The 17,625-nt window shown below is 43.8% G+C and overlaps 1 protein-coding gene across 2 annotated transcripts in view; it reads right to left on the bottom strand.

Moving 5' to 3' along the window:
* SNX16 (sorting nexin 16) overlaps positions 1 to 17,625 on the bottom strand; it is a 43,213-nt gene that overhangs the window by 9,487 nt on the left and 16,101 nt on the right. Inside the window, exons 5-8 of one of the 2 annotated variants that reach the window (XR_010786630.1) lie at positions 13,014 to 13,083; positions 12,743 to 12,879; positions 10,345 to 10,461; positions 5,633 to 6,301 (exon numbers count right to left, since the gene is read on the bottom strand). Coding sequence is in view for 1 of the 2 variants with exons in the window: in XM_066578491.1 (XP_066434588.1) it covers positions 6,211 to 6,301; positions 10,345 to 10,461; positions 12,743 to 12,879; positions 13,014 to 13,083 (415 nt within the window). In the remaining variant the exon portion in view is untranslated. Of the gene's footprint in view, positions 1 to 5,463; positions 6,302 to 10,344; positions 10,462 to 12,742; positions 12,880 to 13,013; positions 13,084 to 17,625 lie in introns of those variants that run through there. The other variant, XM_066578491.1, reaches the window with a different exon arrangement.

The following is a 17,625-nucleotide window of genomic DNA, read 5'->3' as shown; positions in this document are numbered from 1 at the left end:
CAAAACCCGTTTCGGCGCGGGACAACCCCTTTAATATGGCCATACAGAAGTGTATAGACCCACTTGCTTTTGCGGGACAACCCCTTTAAAAGTCCTATTGCCCTTCGCAAAGAAAAAAAATTGCATGATTTTATTGAGAGCGCCAGCAAGGAGAGATTATTCTTTAAAAAAAACAAAAAAAACCAAAAACACAAAAAAAACCTGCGATATCGCTGAAAGGTCACGGGAACAAAAGGAAAGATAGCTGCGATTTTCTCATAGCAAAATTGCTGCCGCCCCCTTGTGAAGCAGGCCTCATATACACACTAACCCAGATCACCGTACACCAGTGGTAAGCTAACGGTGTATTCACATCGGCGAGTTTTAAGGCAAGTTCTGTCCGATAGCGACATGGATGAAACGTGTGTGGTTAATTACACATTGATTTCAAGGCTTTTATTCTCATAAGTGATTTTTCTCATGCAGCATACCGTAATTGAAAAAAAAAAAAAAAAAAAAAAAAATTTGCTGCATGTCCTATTTTGGGGTGATTCTTTACAAGGCCATGCGATTTCCATGTGAGTGCGGTGCAACTCTTATCATTGAAAACTATTGGAAGCAATTGCAATTTTTTTATGTGCATGGAGGAAAAAAAAATAAAATAAATAAAAATAAAAAAACAACTAAAATTGGAAATACATAGACGCAATACATTTAAGTAAAAACGCGTCACGCTCGCATCCAGAATCGCAATCTGAAAAGCGTTCTATTGGTTTGAGTTTCCCGGCTTACCATAATATTCGCTATATTGCGTCTCTGTGCGCCTTATTGATCATCTAGACTTTACTAAATTTACTAGTTGGCTGACTTATTCCACAATTGGTGCGACTAGTAAAGGGTTTTCTTCCCTAAGAAAGTACTTTGTTCATGTGCAGGGTTTGGTATTGCAGCACAGCCTCGTTTAACCCCTTAAAGGGGTTGTCTCGCGGCAGCAAGTGGGGTTATACACTTCTGTATGGCCATATTAATGCACTTTGTAATGTACATCGTGCATTAAATATGAGCCATACAGAAGTTATTCACTTACCTGCTCCGTTGCTAGCGTCCCCGTCTCCATGGCTCCGTCTAATTCTGATGTATTCTTGCTTTTTTAGACGCGCTTGCGCTGTGCGGTCTTCTCCCCTTCTGCTCAGGCCGGCACGAGCGGCGTTCTGGCTCCGCCCCCTTCTACGCGTCATCGCGTAGCTTCGCCCCGTCACGTGTGCCGATTCCAGCCAATCAGGAGGCTGGAATCGGCAATGGACCGCACAGAGCCCACGGTGCACCATGGGAAAGGACCCGCGGTGCATCGTGGGTGAAGATCCCGGCGGCCATCTTGGTGAAGGAAGAAGGAAGAAAGACGTCGCAGAGCGGGGATTCGGGTAAGTAATATATATATATTTTTTTTTTTAACACATCCCTTGGGGTTGTCCTGCGCCGAACAGGGGGCCTATGGAAAAAAAAAAACAAAACCCGTTTCGGCGCGAGACAACCCCTTTAAGGACCAGACACTTTTTACAGATTTTACCCATGTGGTGGTTTAACTGCCCTATTTTTTTTCGTTCGGCTGCCAAAATTATTTTTGCTGCATTTTTTTCCGTGACATATAGGGTGATTTTAATAGTTTTTTCACTGACGTTTTCCCCCACTTTTTCATTTTATTGGGGGTAAAAAGCTTAAAAAAAAAAAAAAAAGATTTTTTAAAAACTTTTTTTTCCTTTTAAAATCAGTATATTTACAATAAAATAAAATATAGGAACGGGTTCCTCATTTTGTTTTGGATGTTTTGATATATAATATGTATGGTTTTGGATTACAGGGCGTATACGCCAACGGTTGTAGTTGGCGTTTGCTTAGGGTTATTTTCTTTATGTACATTTTTTTATTTTATTCTGTAATTTTTATTTTGTAATTTTTTTTACCATCTATGTCTCCCATGACGTCATAGAAAACTTCTTGGGAACATTTTTCTTTTTATTGACACTTTACTGTAGCTGGGGCATCCATAGAGTAGCATCCATAGGAGCCCCAGCTACAGGTGAAAAGATCCCCTGTAGTGACAGTCGCTGGCAGAGCTGATCGGGGTCTGAGACCCTGCAGCGCTGCTGTCACAGGGAATCCCGGCAGTCACGTGACTGCCGGCTCATGTAGTGGAAATTATACTTCCACTTTTAAGTGAGTAGCGCTCATTGAGCTCGGGAAAGGAGAAGGCAGAAAGGGTTAAAAACCCCTCCTCCTCTGGGTTATCAGCTGAGAGTAACAGCTGACAACCCGACATCCTTCTGATTGATTGTAGAAGCAGGAGCTTCAATCCCCCGTGGTGTTTTTTAAATTTTTTTTTTACAATCGGTGGGATTGAAGCCCAGGACCCAGCGCTGTAAATTTACTGTGCTTGGGCCTTAATGGGTTAAAGGAGATGTATTACTTCAATTTTTTATTGAATTAAAACCGTATATGAAAACATTTTATCAGTTTTTATTTTCTGGTGGTAATTATTTTTTTTAACTCTTGTCTGTACACAACTATGCGAGCCACCATCTTGCCTGAGCAGCAGCTAACAGCATTTACAGGTACGCTTTACAGCAGCCTCATGGGCCATAGATTAAATGGACAGGAAGAGGTCCACTGTCTTCTATTGTAGAGTGCTGTGGGCATACTCTCTGACCTGTTCAGAGGTCATTGTGCAGGGAAGGGGGAGGAGGTGAGCTGTGGCCATCAGCTAATGTGAATGGTGGATCCTGTGTTAGCCACATATAGGCATTACCTTTCATTGTTTCTGTATTTGAGACAGATGCCTGCTGAAAAGTTCTCTCTGCAGAACAGGAAGTGTCAGATTATTATTAGGCTTTGTAAGGGGTGTGAAAACCGCAGCATTTTTTCTTTTTTTTTTTAAATAAATAAATATATAGATTGTTACATTGAAGACTAAAAAGCACCAAAATATATGTTTATCATAAACACTAGACTCATACAATACGTAATTTTCAGATATATTCCCTTTCACGTTAATTGGGCAAAATTGCAATACCAGATGCAGCCTATGGCAACAGGGGGCAGCAGTTTCTGCAAGAAAGCACTCCTTTTTATAATCCCAGGAAACTGCTTTAATGATAATTTTGGTTGGGCTACACAACAAAGTCACATTGACACCAGTAGAGGGGCGCTAAAGAGCTTTACAACGCATATACTGCAGTTTATATTGTTAAAGGGAATCTGCCAACACCTTTATGCTGCCTTCGCGGCGGGCAGGAGGTAGTGATAGGCATGCCGATTTTAGAGGGTTAGTATTGGATAAACTTATTACTTGGTGCATCCTGATAAAGTCTTCACAAACTACATGCCAATTCCATCCACACGTCACTGACCGCTTTCTCCCTACACACAGTAAGGGCTCACGCACACGGGCGGTTGTGGCTCGCGTAGCACGTGCAAAATATGCATAACCAGCAAATACACAACTATATACTTATTTGCTGCGTATGTTAATCCCTATAGCCTATATTGGCATGCAACATCGAAATAGGACACATGTGTAAAAAAAAAAAAAAAAAGAAAAAAAAAAAAAAAGTGTGCCAGTGGTCCAATAGGAATCAGTAGGGTTTTAGCGCACATAAAACGCAGACCACATACGCCCACATGAGTGAGGCCTCGTATGCAAACAGCTGTTATTGGTGTAGAAGCCAGCCTCGCAGCAATCTGGAGAACTACTTTTGCTAATACGGTAAATTAAAAGGGCCACTCTGGTGATTTTTTCCCCCCATTCATTAGGCAGCAATCCCTGCTCCCAGGTAAGACTATATGAGTGAGATAGAAATAACTAAATAAGGTAAGACTCAGTCTAAAACTCCTGGCCTCTTTTTCCCCAGATGGTCATGTGATCTCAATTCCAACCAGCTAAGATCTGCTTGGGGTTATGCTGTCCGAAACTGGTCAGATTCTCAATTTGCATGAATCGTGCTACAGAAACCGCCTCACTCTCACTCCTATCAGTTACTAATTAGGATTACACATCTCCTGTCACATAGTCCTAATAGAGAAGATCACAGCGCATCTTCCTGACTGTATACTTGAATATAGGAGATAATGATAATTGATAACTGTCCTCTCTGCAGGCAGAAATGGTACAACTTCAGCTAATGTTGTGCTGATGCATAATGGGATTGATATAAAACTTAAAGTAAAAAAAAATAATAAAGATGGCACCTGATAAACATCAGAAAGGAGGCTGCACTTCATGAAGTGGCTAGAATATAGAGAGGAAGTCTCCAGAATGTGATAGGCAATGGGCTGAAGAAAAAAAAAAGGGTTTTCGCTGAAGTGGCCCTTCAAGCTGAAGTCAGGCATTAATAACAGATTAAAAAACAAAACAAAAATAAAATAAAAATAGGATTTTTTGAGGGAGGGGGAAGTTAACTCATGCTGCTCATTGAAGTCTATGGAAAGAAGGAGGAGGGTGTGCAGTATAGTATAGTATGCAGTCCTAGTCTATATACCATGGAAAAAAAACACCACAATTATACATCATGATAGAAAAATCTACGGAAAAACAATTTTTAATGTCATTAAAGACAATGGGCATAAACGGCAGCGTAGTGGCAAGGGAATAATAGTGCAGACAGCTGCTGTGCTTAGTAATAGCCTTGGATGAATGCGACATCCACAACAGACAAGGGAATCCAGTTTTAATCTAGATTTGACGTTCCCTGCAACCGCGATTTCCACAGTTATACAATGCTTTTAACGAAGGCCGACTAGATAATAAAGCCGGCATCAGAACGGCAACATTTAACCGTTTAGGATCCTACCAATACAATATTGTGATAATAATCTTTAACGATCTTAAAAAGGCAAAAGCAAAAAAAAGATGTGAGAGGTCTATAATTAAGGCTTGTGTTATAAACAAGTACAAACACTGATGGGGGGGCGATAGGGCCAGCAGAGGAGCCATCCTAAAATCTATGAGTTCCCCAACAGCTTCTCTCCCCTCCGATGTCCTCTGTACCCTGCTACCCATACACTATGCAGATTAATAGGATCTAATGGGAAGAACTCCTTAAAGGATGCGCCCTCAACATCTGATGGGTCCCTGGAACCCATCTCCCAACTTGTAGAACTATGCAAAGAGGCTGCAAAACTTTTTTTTTGGATAATATAGACAGCCCCACCGGTCAGGCATTGCCGATTCTTGTACTCTAGTAGTTAAACCAGCGCTGGCGTAGTTAGCAAAAAGATGCGGAAGGAAAAAAAGGATATACAACACACAGAAGCTGCAATGACACCATAAAAGACCAGCTAACTATGGTGCAGACTGATTTAAATAGGGAGGCCAACCATAATGTTTGAGGAGATTATACATATATACCCATCTTCTGCAAGTGCAAAGAAAAATTTTTTTTTTTAACTCAACTACCCCCCACCCCCCCGGTGTAAAATATACATGACCAACCATTTTCTCTTGCTTTATAAATACGTCTTACATTTGGTACATCTAGTCTTAGATTGCTTTTTTGCTAAAATATTGGAAATTCATACAGATGAGTCTTTAAATAAAAGCAGGTGTTATTTGGAGATATGCAGGGTTGTGATTGTGCTTACGATGTTGTGCCCGTCTTACCTATCGCCTCTGTGCAAGGATTCTGCTTATAGACCGCGGCACACGCTCACAGGTTTAGGCAATTAGTTTGACAGGACGTTGCCAGGCGCCGGTTGTATCTTCCGTGAATCGGCGTACTCTAATAATACAACCTGGGCTTTTTTTTTTTTGCTCAGTTACTAGAACGGCTTTTTCTTTCTGAGCTGCAGTTGATAAAAACAACTTCTGTTGGCAACGTTCACGGTACGGAACAATTGATTCCTTGTGTAGAAAAAAAAACAAAACAGGAAGTCTTGGCACGGCACAACGTGCCCTTGTGGCACCGATGAGAGTAGTGAAGATTTCTACCAAAGTGCTTGAAATAGTGCCACAATCAGACAGATACAACTAGGCCATTACTGGTATATTAATAGTGTTCGAGTCGTCACATGGGCCTCACTTCTAGGACACGAGCCTTTGACTTTTCAGCCGTCTCCATCGGGCTGTCCGTTAGCAGCAAGGACCACGTAACTTGGTTGTGTAAACTACTTGTATGGTCCTCATAGTCCCGGTGGGTACGGGAGGATTGTCGGAAGACGTCCCATACAGTTACAGGCACCTTAGACCTCTTCGTCAGGATCTGCCACCTCTGCTACTTCAATCTCTGGCAGTGATTCGTTCCAGCAGTTCTCATGGCTCTCTTTAAAGGAACTGGATAGAAAAGGGTCAAGGGTTAGAGATAACTCAATGGTACGGTCAACAGCCACTGGTTTCAAGAACTCCCTACAATAATTTTTGACAGAGTAAAAAAAGAAAAAAAACAACACCCCCCCCCCAAACCACAAAAAAGGTGGGATAATTTTGACTTCAATAGATTTAGCCAGGTGTATTTACTAAACCAAATTGCGGTATTCAGTTCAACACATTTCGCCCCTACTGGGATCATCAGAGGGGGCTGAAGTGCGGTGTACTGTACACTGCTGTCTGGTTCAACCCTTTGGAGACCAGCCTAATTTGTGCCTTAAGGGGGGGGGGGGGGATGAGTTGTACTTTTTATTGGCACCACTCTAGGGTACATATGATGTGCTGTGTAACTGCCGAGTTACATAGCAGATATGGAGGCCTTTGGCAGACTTCCAGTTGCCATAGGAACACATTGGTACTTTGCAATTGCATTGTGGGATATCGATGTTTGATATGGGATTGCACACCCCCTCATCCTGTCATCTGCTTACATGCTACAGTTGCTATTGATTGTGGCATCTAAAAGGTTAAACTGCCAGGATCTGAGATTTCTCCACTAGTCGCTGTTAGAGCAGGAGCCTGGCTGTCAGGAACCAGCCAGGCCACTGCCCTAAAGAGATGTATGTGCAGGCTTAAGCCCATTAGTGAGGTCAGTAAAAAGGCGTATTTTGGCATCTAGTGGATTAATACATACGCTTGGCTATATCTACTGGTGTCAGAATTATCCAACATATAGCTCCATTGAGCAAAGCCATTTCTGATGGTTTTCTTGCCCTTTGTGAACAGTTTATAGGCATTGAGGACAATACCTCCCCATTTTCCATCTAGACTTGAAGCTGGACGCACCAATAAGTCTGTGATCTCTGCAGAATTGGCGTGCATTGGAGTGGTGCCCAAACCACCACAACCCCTTCAGGCGAGCGCTTTAAACATTGGAATTCTCCTTACAGCTTTATATCGTACTACATTTAGATCTGTGCCCCATTTCTTCTATTTATTTCCATCTGTTGGAGTTCCAAGATCCTGCATGCAAGTCACACAAGTCAGTACATGGGACGTCACTGGTGATCTGTTTCAGGAGATTTCTTCAGCGGCATGGGACAGGCTGCGGAGATAATGTGGGCAGATGGATACATAATGGCAGCAGTCACAGACTGGCGAGGAGAGAAGCGACGCCACTGGAATGGATGGGCAATTCACAGGACAGGTACTGGTTTTATATGCATTCCCTCCCTCTATTCAAATTATTTTAACAACATAGACAACCCCTTTTAGTGTAGGCTTAGGCTCTGTTCACATCTGTGTTGGGGATTCTGTTTTTCTGCTTATCCGAAAATAGCTTCTGACACAGATGTGCACAGAGCCCAAGTTAGCTAAATTTCCTATATTGGCGGCCTCTTTCATCGTAATTGGAACACTTAAGGCCCATTTAGACAACGATTATCGCTCAAAAGCCATATTTTGAGCAATAATCGTGTCTAAACAATCTGCCATTGCGCACTGCTCATTCATCGCTGATTTCTAGCAAGCTTAAAATCAGCGTTGAGCCTCAGCAGCGCTGTGCATTCTTTCAGCTGGTATCCCACACGGAGCTCTCAGCGATAGCTTCAAGAACTAAGCAGCTCCTGCTGTTCTCTGCACTATCAGCTCAGTGGGATACCAGCTGACAACTCTGAGAACAAAGCAGCTGTTTCCAGAAGACAGCCCTCCCCTTGCCCTCTGCAGACAGTGGGAGCCTTCATTTTACACACCAGTAAGCTCTTAAGTAGCTAATTAGCCTACTCAAGAGCTTATGCAAAGTGATTGCTCAAAACGGTCCCTCCAACTGCCGTTTGAGCGATCATCTTGCCGTGTAAATGCACCTTTACAAAACACATTACTGGTGGGATACAATCCCCCCAAAACAATGCTGTCCGGTTCCCATCCAGAGGATGGTCAAACAAAACTGTTCAGTAGCTAAATAACAGTGATACAGTCCCTAGTCAATCCTATCAAAGGCCCAAAAATGTGGTAAACTGCGCTGTAACAGCAATGCTCAGCATACATCAAAAGTTTTAGGCTTCGACAACAGGAAGTGTGCCGTCTACCCGTCTCCCACATCCCAAGTTGGCCAACATAAAAAAACATGACCCAATCTGTACCACTCAGAACTTGCAGTACTCCATAGCTGGTGTCCGCCAAACCGCTATATTTGGAACCAGAGATAGGCCACTTTTAGACAAGCGAATTTATGAGATTCACGTTTGCAGCACAACAGTCACATTGAGTAAAAGAAATCCTCAGTGGACCCTATTAAAAAAAAAGTCTACAGAGCAAGCCCTCCCACCTGCCCAATAGGTCTCACCACCTCCGTGCCATCCTCAGGAGACTAGGGCTATAGGCTCATGAGCCGTGTGTTCACAATTCATTAAGGTACCCGGCTGTGCACATATGACCAATCCATATTTGGATAGCAGGTTAGTTGGATACTTGCAGATCGCAGGTGATGGTATGTGTGTCAATGCGAATCATTTCAGGGCATTAGGTATTGTTAAAGCGACTCCCAATCATCCATAGACGCTCTCCCTTGCGCCACAAAGTAACCCTGTCCGAGCCATATAGAACGTATGTGCCGAGCAATATCATCAGCGTATGCTCATTACTGTAAATGTCTGACTCTGAAATCCCAATTAGTGCTTAAAGGTGTTGTCCCGCGCCGAAACGGGTTTTTTTTTTTTTTTCAATAGCCCCCCCCGTTCGGCGCGAGACAAACCCGATGCAGGGATAAAAAACAAACAAACCAGATAGTACTTACCCGAATCCCCGCGGTCCGGCGTCTTCATACTTACCTTGTGAAGATGGCCGCCGGGATCTTCACCCTCGGTGGACCGCAGGGCTTCTGTGCGGTCCATTGCCGATTCCAGCCTCCTGATTGGCTGGAATCGGCACACGTGACGGGGCGGAGCTACGAGGAGCCGCTCTCTGGTACGAGCGGCCCCATTCAGCAAAGGAGAAGACCGGACTGCGCAAGCGCGTCTAATCGGGCGATTAGACGCTGAAGATTAGACGGCACCATGGAGAAGGGGACGCCAGCAACGGAACAGGTAAGTGAATAACTTCTGTATGGCTCATAATTAATGCACAATGTATATTACAAAGTGCATTAATATGGCCATACAGAAGTGCTTACCCCCACTTTGTTTCGCGGGACAACCCCTTTAAGCTATATTGGCGCATGCGCAATACCACAAATGTCTAACTTACAAAGAACACATAATTTGCATTCAATGTTCCCCATATGTGAATTGTATGTCAAAGGGAAATTAGAAACCTTAATTTGTCAGTCTAAGGGCTCATTCACGCGACTGTAATTTCAGCAAGTATTATGGCCACGTGACATGCGGTGAAAGGAGGCAATGAAAGTAAATGGATTTTCATTGATCTGCTCACATTAGAATGGCAAAATTGAGCAATATGTATTTCCAACGCTGTGATGTTTAGGCAGCGCTCTACGCATACGCCCGTGTGAATGAGCCATACAGCTAAGCAGCATGGCTTTAAAATGAGACCAAAGGCGCATCATTAGCACTGAAGGAATCGGAGCCGCAGCAGGTGACGGTTTTGGACAAAGTTTGTTCTACAGGAAAAGGACATTGAAGAACAAACGGCTCATCTCAATCAGAGGGTGGGGGTGGGGTCAGTTCTCCTTGGGAAGTCCCTTTTTTTTTATTTTAGAGCTCCAACTATAACTCTTCCAAAAGGCCGAAGGGTCCTTTTAGACGAGCCGATTGTCATTTCAACGAGCGTGTGACGTCACCGCAGATCATTGGCTCTCGCGCAGCCTGTTTAGACAGGCAGATACATGGTTGGCTTGTTCAGGCTCACATTAGCTGTATAAGTGACTGAGAGGGACCGAATGAGCGGTGTGTAAACCGAAAGACGAGTGAATGATTACAGTTTGGTCGTTGGCGCACGTTTAGACCGAATGCTTATCGTCCAAGAGTCAGATATAAATTACACAAAGGTCTTACCCGTTGTCTACAGAGGCCACCTGATCCGCTTCTATGGCCGAGGACTCCACCTCTCCGCTGCACTCGCTCTCCTCCCCGGAGGCTCTGCGTGCCTTGCCATGCTCGGTGCTCATGTCCCTAAATACAAGAGGTTTTATGCAATAGAGGATTGCAAAACACGGACATATTGTACCGCAATTCTCCACTATTTTACCATAAATCAAATTGCTACCTTGTATAGAAAAAAGGAATTCATTTTTAATTTGCGGGTGCCCAGGGGCGTCGCTAGCACCAGACATTGGAGGCTACAACTGCTACTTTCAACTGCATTGGCTTTCTTTTTGCATTAAGGTCCCGGTTTCAATTCAGACTACAGGCAACATCTACACGGGATCTATGGTCTCCCTGCGCCTGCGCGAGGCTCCTGCAGGTTCTCTAGTTCCCACTCACACTCCCTAAACCATACTAGTGTTCAGCTATATTGCCAGATCTCCCCTTTGTTTATGTATATACACTAGTCCATCCAGCTGATCCGGATACAGAAGCTCGTAGTGACCCCCCTCCCCAGTGTTTTCTCATTACATACCGCTTTCTAAAATGGGTTCTCTGAAAAGATGCATTTCAGGATAAAACATACCTCCCTGATGTCACCCGTCTGCTTCCCTTTACAACCAATCAGCGGTGTAATACATAGACATTCTGAATCCAAGTGTGCTGGTTACTCTTTGTAGTGGCTCTTTAACCCCTTAATGACTTGGCCTATTTGGGGCATAAGGACGCTACCATTTTTGGTGAATTTTCATCCCCACTTTTCAAAAGCCATAACTTTATTTTTCCGTCGACATGACCGTGTGAGGGCTTGTTTTCTTGTGTGGCGAACTGTAGTTTTTATTTTGTTTGTTGGTTTTTTTTTACAGTGCACAGCAGTCTGCACATTCCGCATGTGGAATCTGACCCGATGCCCGGCCGCCATCCGCTCAGTAGTCTTTTTCGCTGTACTGTGGATGGTCTGCACATTTTTTTTTAAATCACTGCTTTCCCCACATCACGATGTTGATGATGCAGAATCCGCGACCTTTCCGCAATGTCATTGCAGAAGTGCCGCGAATTGGACAGCTTCCATTGACTTCAATGGAAGCAGTCAGTGCGGTGTCTGCACAGAATTGCAGCAGGCTGCGATTTCTTCCCCACAAGCGGAGGAAAAAAGGGGAGGACGTGGCGGGGGGGGGGGGGGGGGGGGGGGGAGAAGAAAAGAAAAAAAACACAAAACAAAAAAAAACAAAAAAACAATTAATTTCTGCACGTGGAGATAAAATTGCACTTTGCCATAGCATGCTATGGGCTGTATTTGCTGCAGAATCCGGAGATGGATGCCGGCTCCGGATTCTGCAATGCAAATCCACCCGTGTGCAGGCGATCCTTATCATACAGCATACATGACAATACATTTTTTCTGTGGGTTGGTACAATTACAACGATACCAAAATTCTTGCTTTTTTTCCCCCACAATAAAACCCCCTTATTTGGAAATTATTCTTTTTTTCTACACCGCTGCATTCAAAGTCCTATAACTTTATTGTTCCATAGACAGAGCTCTGTAATAGCTTGTTTTTTGCGTGTCGAGTTGTAGTTTTCATTGGTACCATTTTGGGATATGTACAGCGTTTTTGATCACATTTATTGCGTTTTTGGGGAGGCAAAAATTAAGAAAATTAACATTTTGCCTCTGTTTTCTATTTTTTTAATGCTTTTAGCTGTGAAAGGATAAACAGTGTGTTCAATTTATTGTACAAGTCGTTACAGAAACGAATGATAGAAAATATGTGGAATTCTAATTTAAAATTTTTTCATACCAATAGGGAAAAGAGCGCTGAAAGGGTTTTTCTTCAAATTTTTTTCTTTTTCACTTTTTATATCCCTGTAGGGGTCCTGAACCATAGCAGCTATGATCGCTATGAAAGCATTGCAGGACTTCTATACTGCAATGCCTTATCGCTTGTAAGAGCCATCATAGGCAATGGCAAGCCGGGACGCCTGTATCTACCATCCTGCTGCCATGGCAACCCATCACATCACAGGGGTCCGATGACATCACAGAGGGAGCACCCTCCCTCTGTGAACTCTTTACATGCTGAAATTTACATAGATCGTGGCATGTAGGGAGTCAAAAGTAGGTATCAATATTTTCACTGATCATAGGTGTTGCAGTGGGAGGCCGGCTATCCGTAATGGCGAGGGGAGGGGGGGGGGGGGGGGGGGGGGTGTTCAGCCTCACACTATACTGAGCAAAATCCAGTAGGGCATACGGGGAGGGGGGGGGGGGCACCAGGGACAACTAATCATGTATTTTTGCATATCCAACTGCAGTAACATTTCCGAGACCTTACAGCATTACCCAAACGTCATAACAGATACTCACTGCATCCGGCTTTCAAGCGTCTGTATGTGCAATTGCTTTTCATTTAACAACTTTTTCAAGGCTTCGAGCTCCTTCTGCTTCTCTGCAAGATCCCTTTGAAGTCTGTAATTCGTTTCTTCCAACGTCTCACAAAAAGCCTGGACACACAAACACACGGTCAGACCGCCAACCAGACTACAGAAGCCAATAATGTGCTTGGATGATACCGACACCTGAGGTGCGGATGTCCCAAAGGTGGAAAACCACATCAAATGTATGATAATTCCCTTACCCTGCTCTCTTCCAGGCTATCAAACGGACCGGGCGGATCGTCCAGGCACAGGAATAGCCTCACATGGGCGCTGAAAAACAAAAATAGCCATTTTAATATGCTTAACGTGAATTGATATCTATCCATTCGTCTTCGAACACAGTTGATGTATAGATAGATACAAGTTGTGTAACTGTCATATAGGATCAGTACAAGATAACTAATGCAGCCTGTGTTAAACTTCAGAGCTGCATTTATAATTCTGCATATAAAAAAAAACACCTCAACATTCATTGCAGTATCAATGCCAGTACAATGCCATTATCTTGGTAATTTGCATTGTGTTAAAATGAGTTATGCAAGCTGGTAAAAAAGGTCACCAGTGACAATTCCTGACATACAGGGGGTTGACAAAAATATGGAAACACCATACGAAATGCATGGGATTTTGATCAGGAGTACTTAGCTGCCCTTTTGACCCTTGCTTAGCTCAGATCTTTCTCGACAAATTTTTGTTTACTGCACCTCTTGCCCTGCTCAGGGTGGTTTTGGGAGCAGCTGGTAACTGCAGCTGAGTGCCCCAAACCCCTCACCAATCGAACCTTGTCGCTTGGATAGATGTTCATCACTGCCCGGCAGCACCTGTGTCATATTACCTCTACTTAAAATCGGTCTCTAAATGTCTTCTTGGAATAGGATTCATAATCTCATGTAATTTAAGGCATGCATGTGTATGTATGTATGTATGTATGTATGTATGTATGTATGTATGTATGTATGTATGTATGTATGTATATATATATTTTTTTTGTCTACTCCCTGTATGTGATCCGTATATATGACATCACCAGACCAGAAGGATGCACTGATGTCACAGGTGATGTCATGTGCTACTAGCGACACGCACAGAAGCAGCCCAAAATAAGGTAACATGGCAGAATCAGTAAGTGCAAAAATTTAGCAAGAACCTTTATTCTCCCATAGCAGAAACTGACAGCTACGTTTCGACCTTTTGGTCTTTCTCAAGCTGGAAGTACAGGAGCAGCTTCACAGTAGTAAGCAAATTACAGTATTGATCTTGCAAATTTAGACAATTTTAGTTCAATGGATGGAAAAGGATTCATGGATCCTGTGATCATGGTCAGATGTCCAGGTCGTGAATCAGCAAAGCTTCCGGCTCCACCACATTACTATCATTTATGATTACCGGTATGAAGCAATCGCTGGGAATGTGCTATTTAATAGCTTGCAGCAAACAAGCCTGACTACAAGCAGACTGCTGACTAATCATCATAAATTTCCATACAGTAACACGATACAGATGACTTGGGGACTGAAGAATTTTTTGTTCCTTAACCCCTTAAGGACACGGCTGATTTTGGCGTTGAGGACGTAATGATTTTGGGGGGATTTTCATCTCCACTTTTCAAAAGTGGCCGTATGAGGGCTTGTTTTTAACGTGGCAAACTATAGTTTTTATTGGTACCATTTTTGGGTGCATATAATGTATTGCAAAACTTTATAATTTTTTTTTTTTTTTGAGAGCAGGGAGACAAAACACCTTTTTTACAGCGTCAATCATACAGCATAAATGACACTACATTTTTTTTCTGCGGATTGGTACGATTACGATACCAGAAATATAATTTTTTGGGGGCGTTTCCACTTTTGTACAATTAAGCCCCTTTTGTATTATAGTTATTTTTAGATCACTGCATTCAGAGCCCCGTGGCATTTTTGTTTTTCCATGGATGGAGCTCTGCGAGGGCTTGTTCTTTGAGTCATGCGCTTTTTGGAAGGTAAATGCAATGTCTTATCACTTGTAATTGCGATCATAGGCAATGGCGAACCAGGGCTCCCGTTTCTGGCATTTCTAATTTTTATTTGTCCCTGAGCTGCTGGGACTAGACCAGTTGCTAGGTCATCTAACATACATTGCAGACATAGAAGAGTAGGACCGCCTCTTCTCTCTGATGCTGGTAGTTATGGCGATGGCTACATAGGGATTATAAAGCAGAACTGAGCAGTGTGGATAGGATTTTAGTAGCTTGCAAGAATATACACCCTATCAGCTGCAGTTATGGCCAGGCTCACACATCCGTAAGTGTAAAACACTGTGGGGTCTCCTCAGAGCTTTACAGCGGTTTTACAGCTGTGCAGCCGGCTGTGACCTTGCCTACTGTTACATATGGCATCAAAATTGTACTGCACATGACAACGTATCTCACACATGCCGTCATGTGCAGTACACCTGTTTTTTTATTTCCCGCCATTCACACTTTGCACTGAATGGTGCGGATCCACAGCAAAATCCGCAGATTAGCCTGTTTTTTATTTCTGTGGATCCACAGCAGATTTCACCTTTTCAATTGAAGGGATAAATACTGCTGCAGATCTGCATGAAAATCCATATCAAATGGTGGTTTTTGGGCGAAAATTTATGTGACCCAACTCTGATACATGTGAACATACCTTTAGGCTAACTTCACACGGGCGAGCATCACATAAGGCCGTGAATCCGGCCCCGTATCGCGCTCGCCATTCATGTGAAATCCCCATGGATGTAATGCGTATTCATGGCAAAAAAAACAGCCTCTCATCACTTCGGGGATGCAGGGATCCTTCGCCACGGCTGTCAGCCATGTTTTCAATGGTAGACATCCCATTACATAGTGTGCACCTAGCACGTGGTGCGATGCTGCTGCCGAATATTGCCCAGTTTAAAGGGGTTGTCCCGCGCCGAAACGGGTTTTTTTTTTTTTTCAATAGCCCCCCCGTTCGGCGCGAGACAAACCCGATGCAGGGGTTAAAAAAAAAACAAAAAAAAAAACGGATAGTACTTACCCGAATCCCCGCGCTCCGGTGACTTCTTACTTACCTTGCGAAGATGGCCGCCGGGATCGTCACCCACGGTGGACCGCAGGTCTTCTCCCATGGTGCACAGTGGGCTCTGTGCGGTCCATTGCCGATTCCAGCCTCCTGATTGGCTGGAATCGGCACACGTGACAGGGCGGAGCTACGAGGAGCAGCTCTCCAGCACGAGTGGCCCCATTCAGAAGGGAGAAGACCGGACTGCGCAAGCGCGTCTAATCGGGCGATTAGACGCTGAAATTAGACGGATCCATGGAGACGAGGACGCTAGCAATGGAACAGGTAAGTGAATAACTTCTGTATGGCTCATAATTAGTGCACAATGTACATTACAAAGTGCATTAATATGGCCATACAGAAGTGCTGAACCCCACTTGCTTTCGCGGGACAACCCCTTTAAGTGCCCATGTGAAGGCGGCCTCAAGGCCTTATTAAGTTTTTTTCTCTTGCCTTTTGACCACCATTCACAGGCTTCATGATAACAGGATTATGTTAAAACATTTCTCAATCGCCCATCCTTGGCAGCTGAAGCAACAGCTGAGGACCTTGAGTAATGCAACATGTTCCATTTGGTACAATAACACCCCCTGTGGAATAAAGAAAAACCTATGCCGCGTGTTTCCAGGTCCTGACACGCCGATCTACACCTGCTGCATCGCTGCACAAGAGAAAAAACAAGTTTACAAAAGTTAACTTCGTTAGCTGTTCCAGATTCCAGTTCTGCAAATAAACCAAACAGTGACCCAATAAACCAGCAGGGGGACAAGAACGGGCGAGGATGATGTCCAGACTTTCCGGCGGTGCGAATCGCACATGTGACAGAGCGGACGCTGTATGCAGGGAGGGCGATTCCCACAGAAATCTACATTTTATACAATATACGTTGCCAAATGTGCGCTGCATCCTTCCTAGTCAGTTATGAGGGGGCCGCTAGCCCACGGAGTCACAACAGCCGGGAGAGGAGAATGAGCCATTATTCTTCATATAAAGCTCTATTGTACCACCAGGACCGCTGGCCGACATTGTTCTTCTGGCAGACAATGCCAAGTGACCTCCTCCACCCTCTGCTGATGGGGGCAACGCTCCAAACACGAGATCTGCAGCGTAAGCACAGCTAAAGAGCAGACTGAAGAAACCACTGAGCTATGTGCTCAGGGGCCATCGTGGGTTACGGCTGGAGATGCAGCATTACTTCCCCATCAGATTGGATTTTACCTGTTTTCTTTAATAAATCCGTTGGGCTGGACATATTGCACGATTGATCCTGATCTACAGATGTAGCAACTGATAACCCGACGGTTGCATCGTGATAACCACAATGCTCGTTAGGTTGCTGCAAAATGACATGTAGGTACATCCTACGGATGGTGCAGGCTTGGCTTCTGAGCAGCAGGTTGTGAAGGGGATCAGTAATGTTTAATATATTTAAGACTTTTTGGTGATATTTACATTTTTTATGTCATGATTTACAGTACATTTATTAAAAAAAAAACTGCAGTTTTCACACTGACAACAAAGCCTAATAGTCTGACATCTCCTGTTCTGTAGAGAAAACTTTCTAGAAGTCATATCATCACTATAACGAAAAGGAACACCTGTATACAGAGAAGATGGGATCCACCATTCACAATGAGATTGACAGCTCACCTCCTCCCCCTCTCTGCACAGGTCAGAGTATGCCCACAACACTCTCCTATAGAAGTCAGTGTGCTCCCTCTCCTCTTCCTCTGTGAATGTCCCAGCATATCGGTATATGCCATTT

The sequence above is a fragment of the Eleutherodactylus coqui genome, chromosome 9 (assembly GCF_035609145.1).
Source record: "Eleutherodactylus coqui strain aEleCoq1 chromosome 9, aEleCoq1.hap1, whole genome shotgun sequence".
NCBI lineage: Eukaryota > Metazoa > Chordata > Amphibia > Anura > Eleutherodactylidae > Eleutherodactylus > Eleutherodactylus coqui.
Note: the sequence above shows the minus strand (reverse complement) of the source record. Positions and strands in the feature narration are given on the sequence as shown.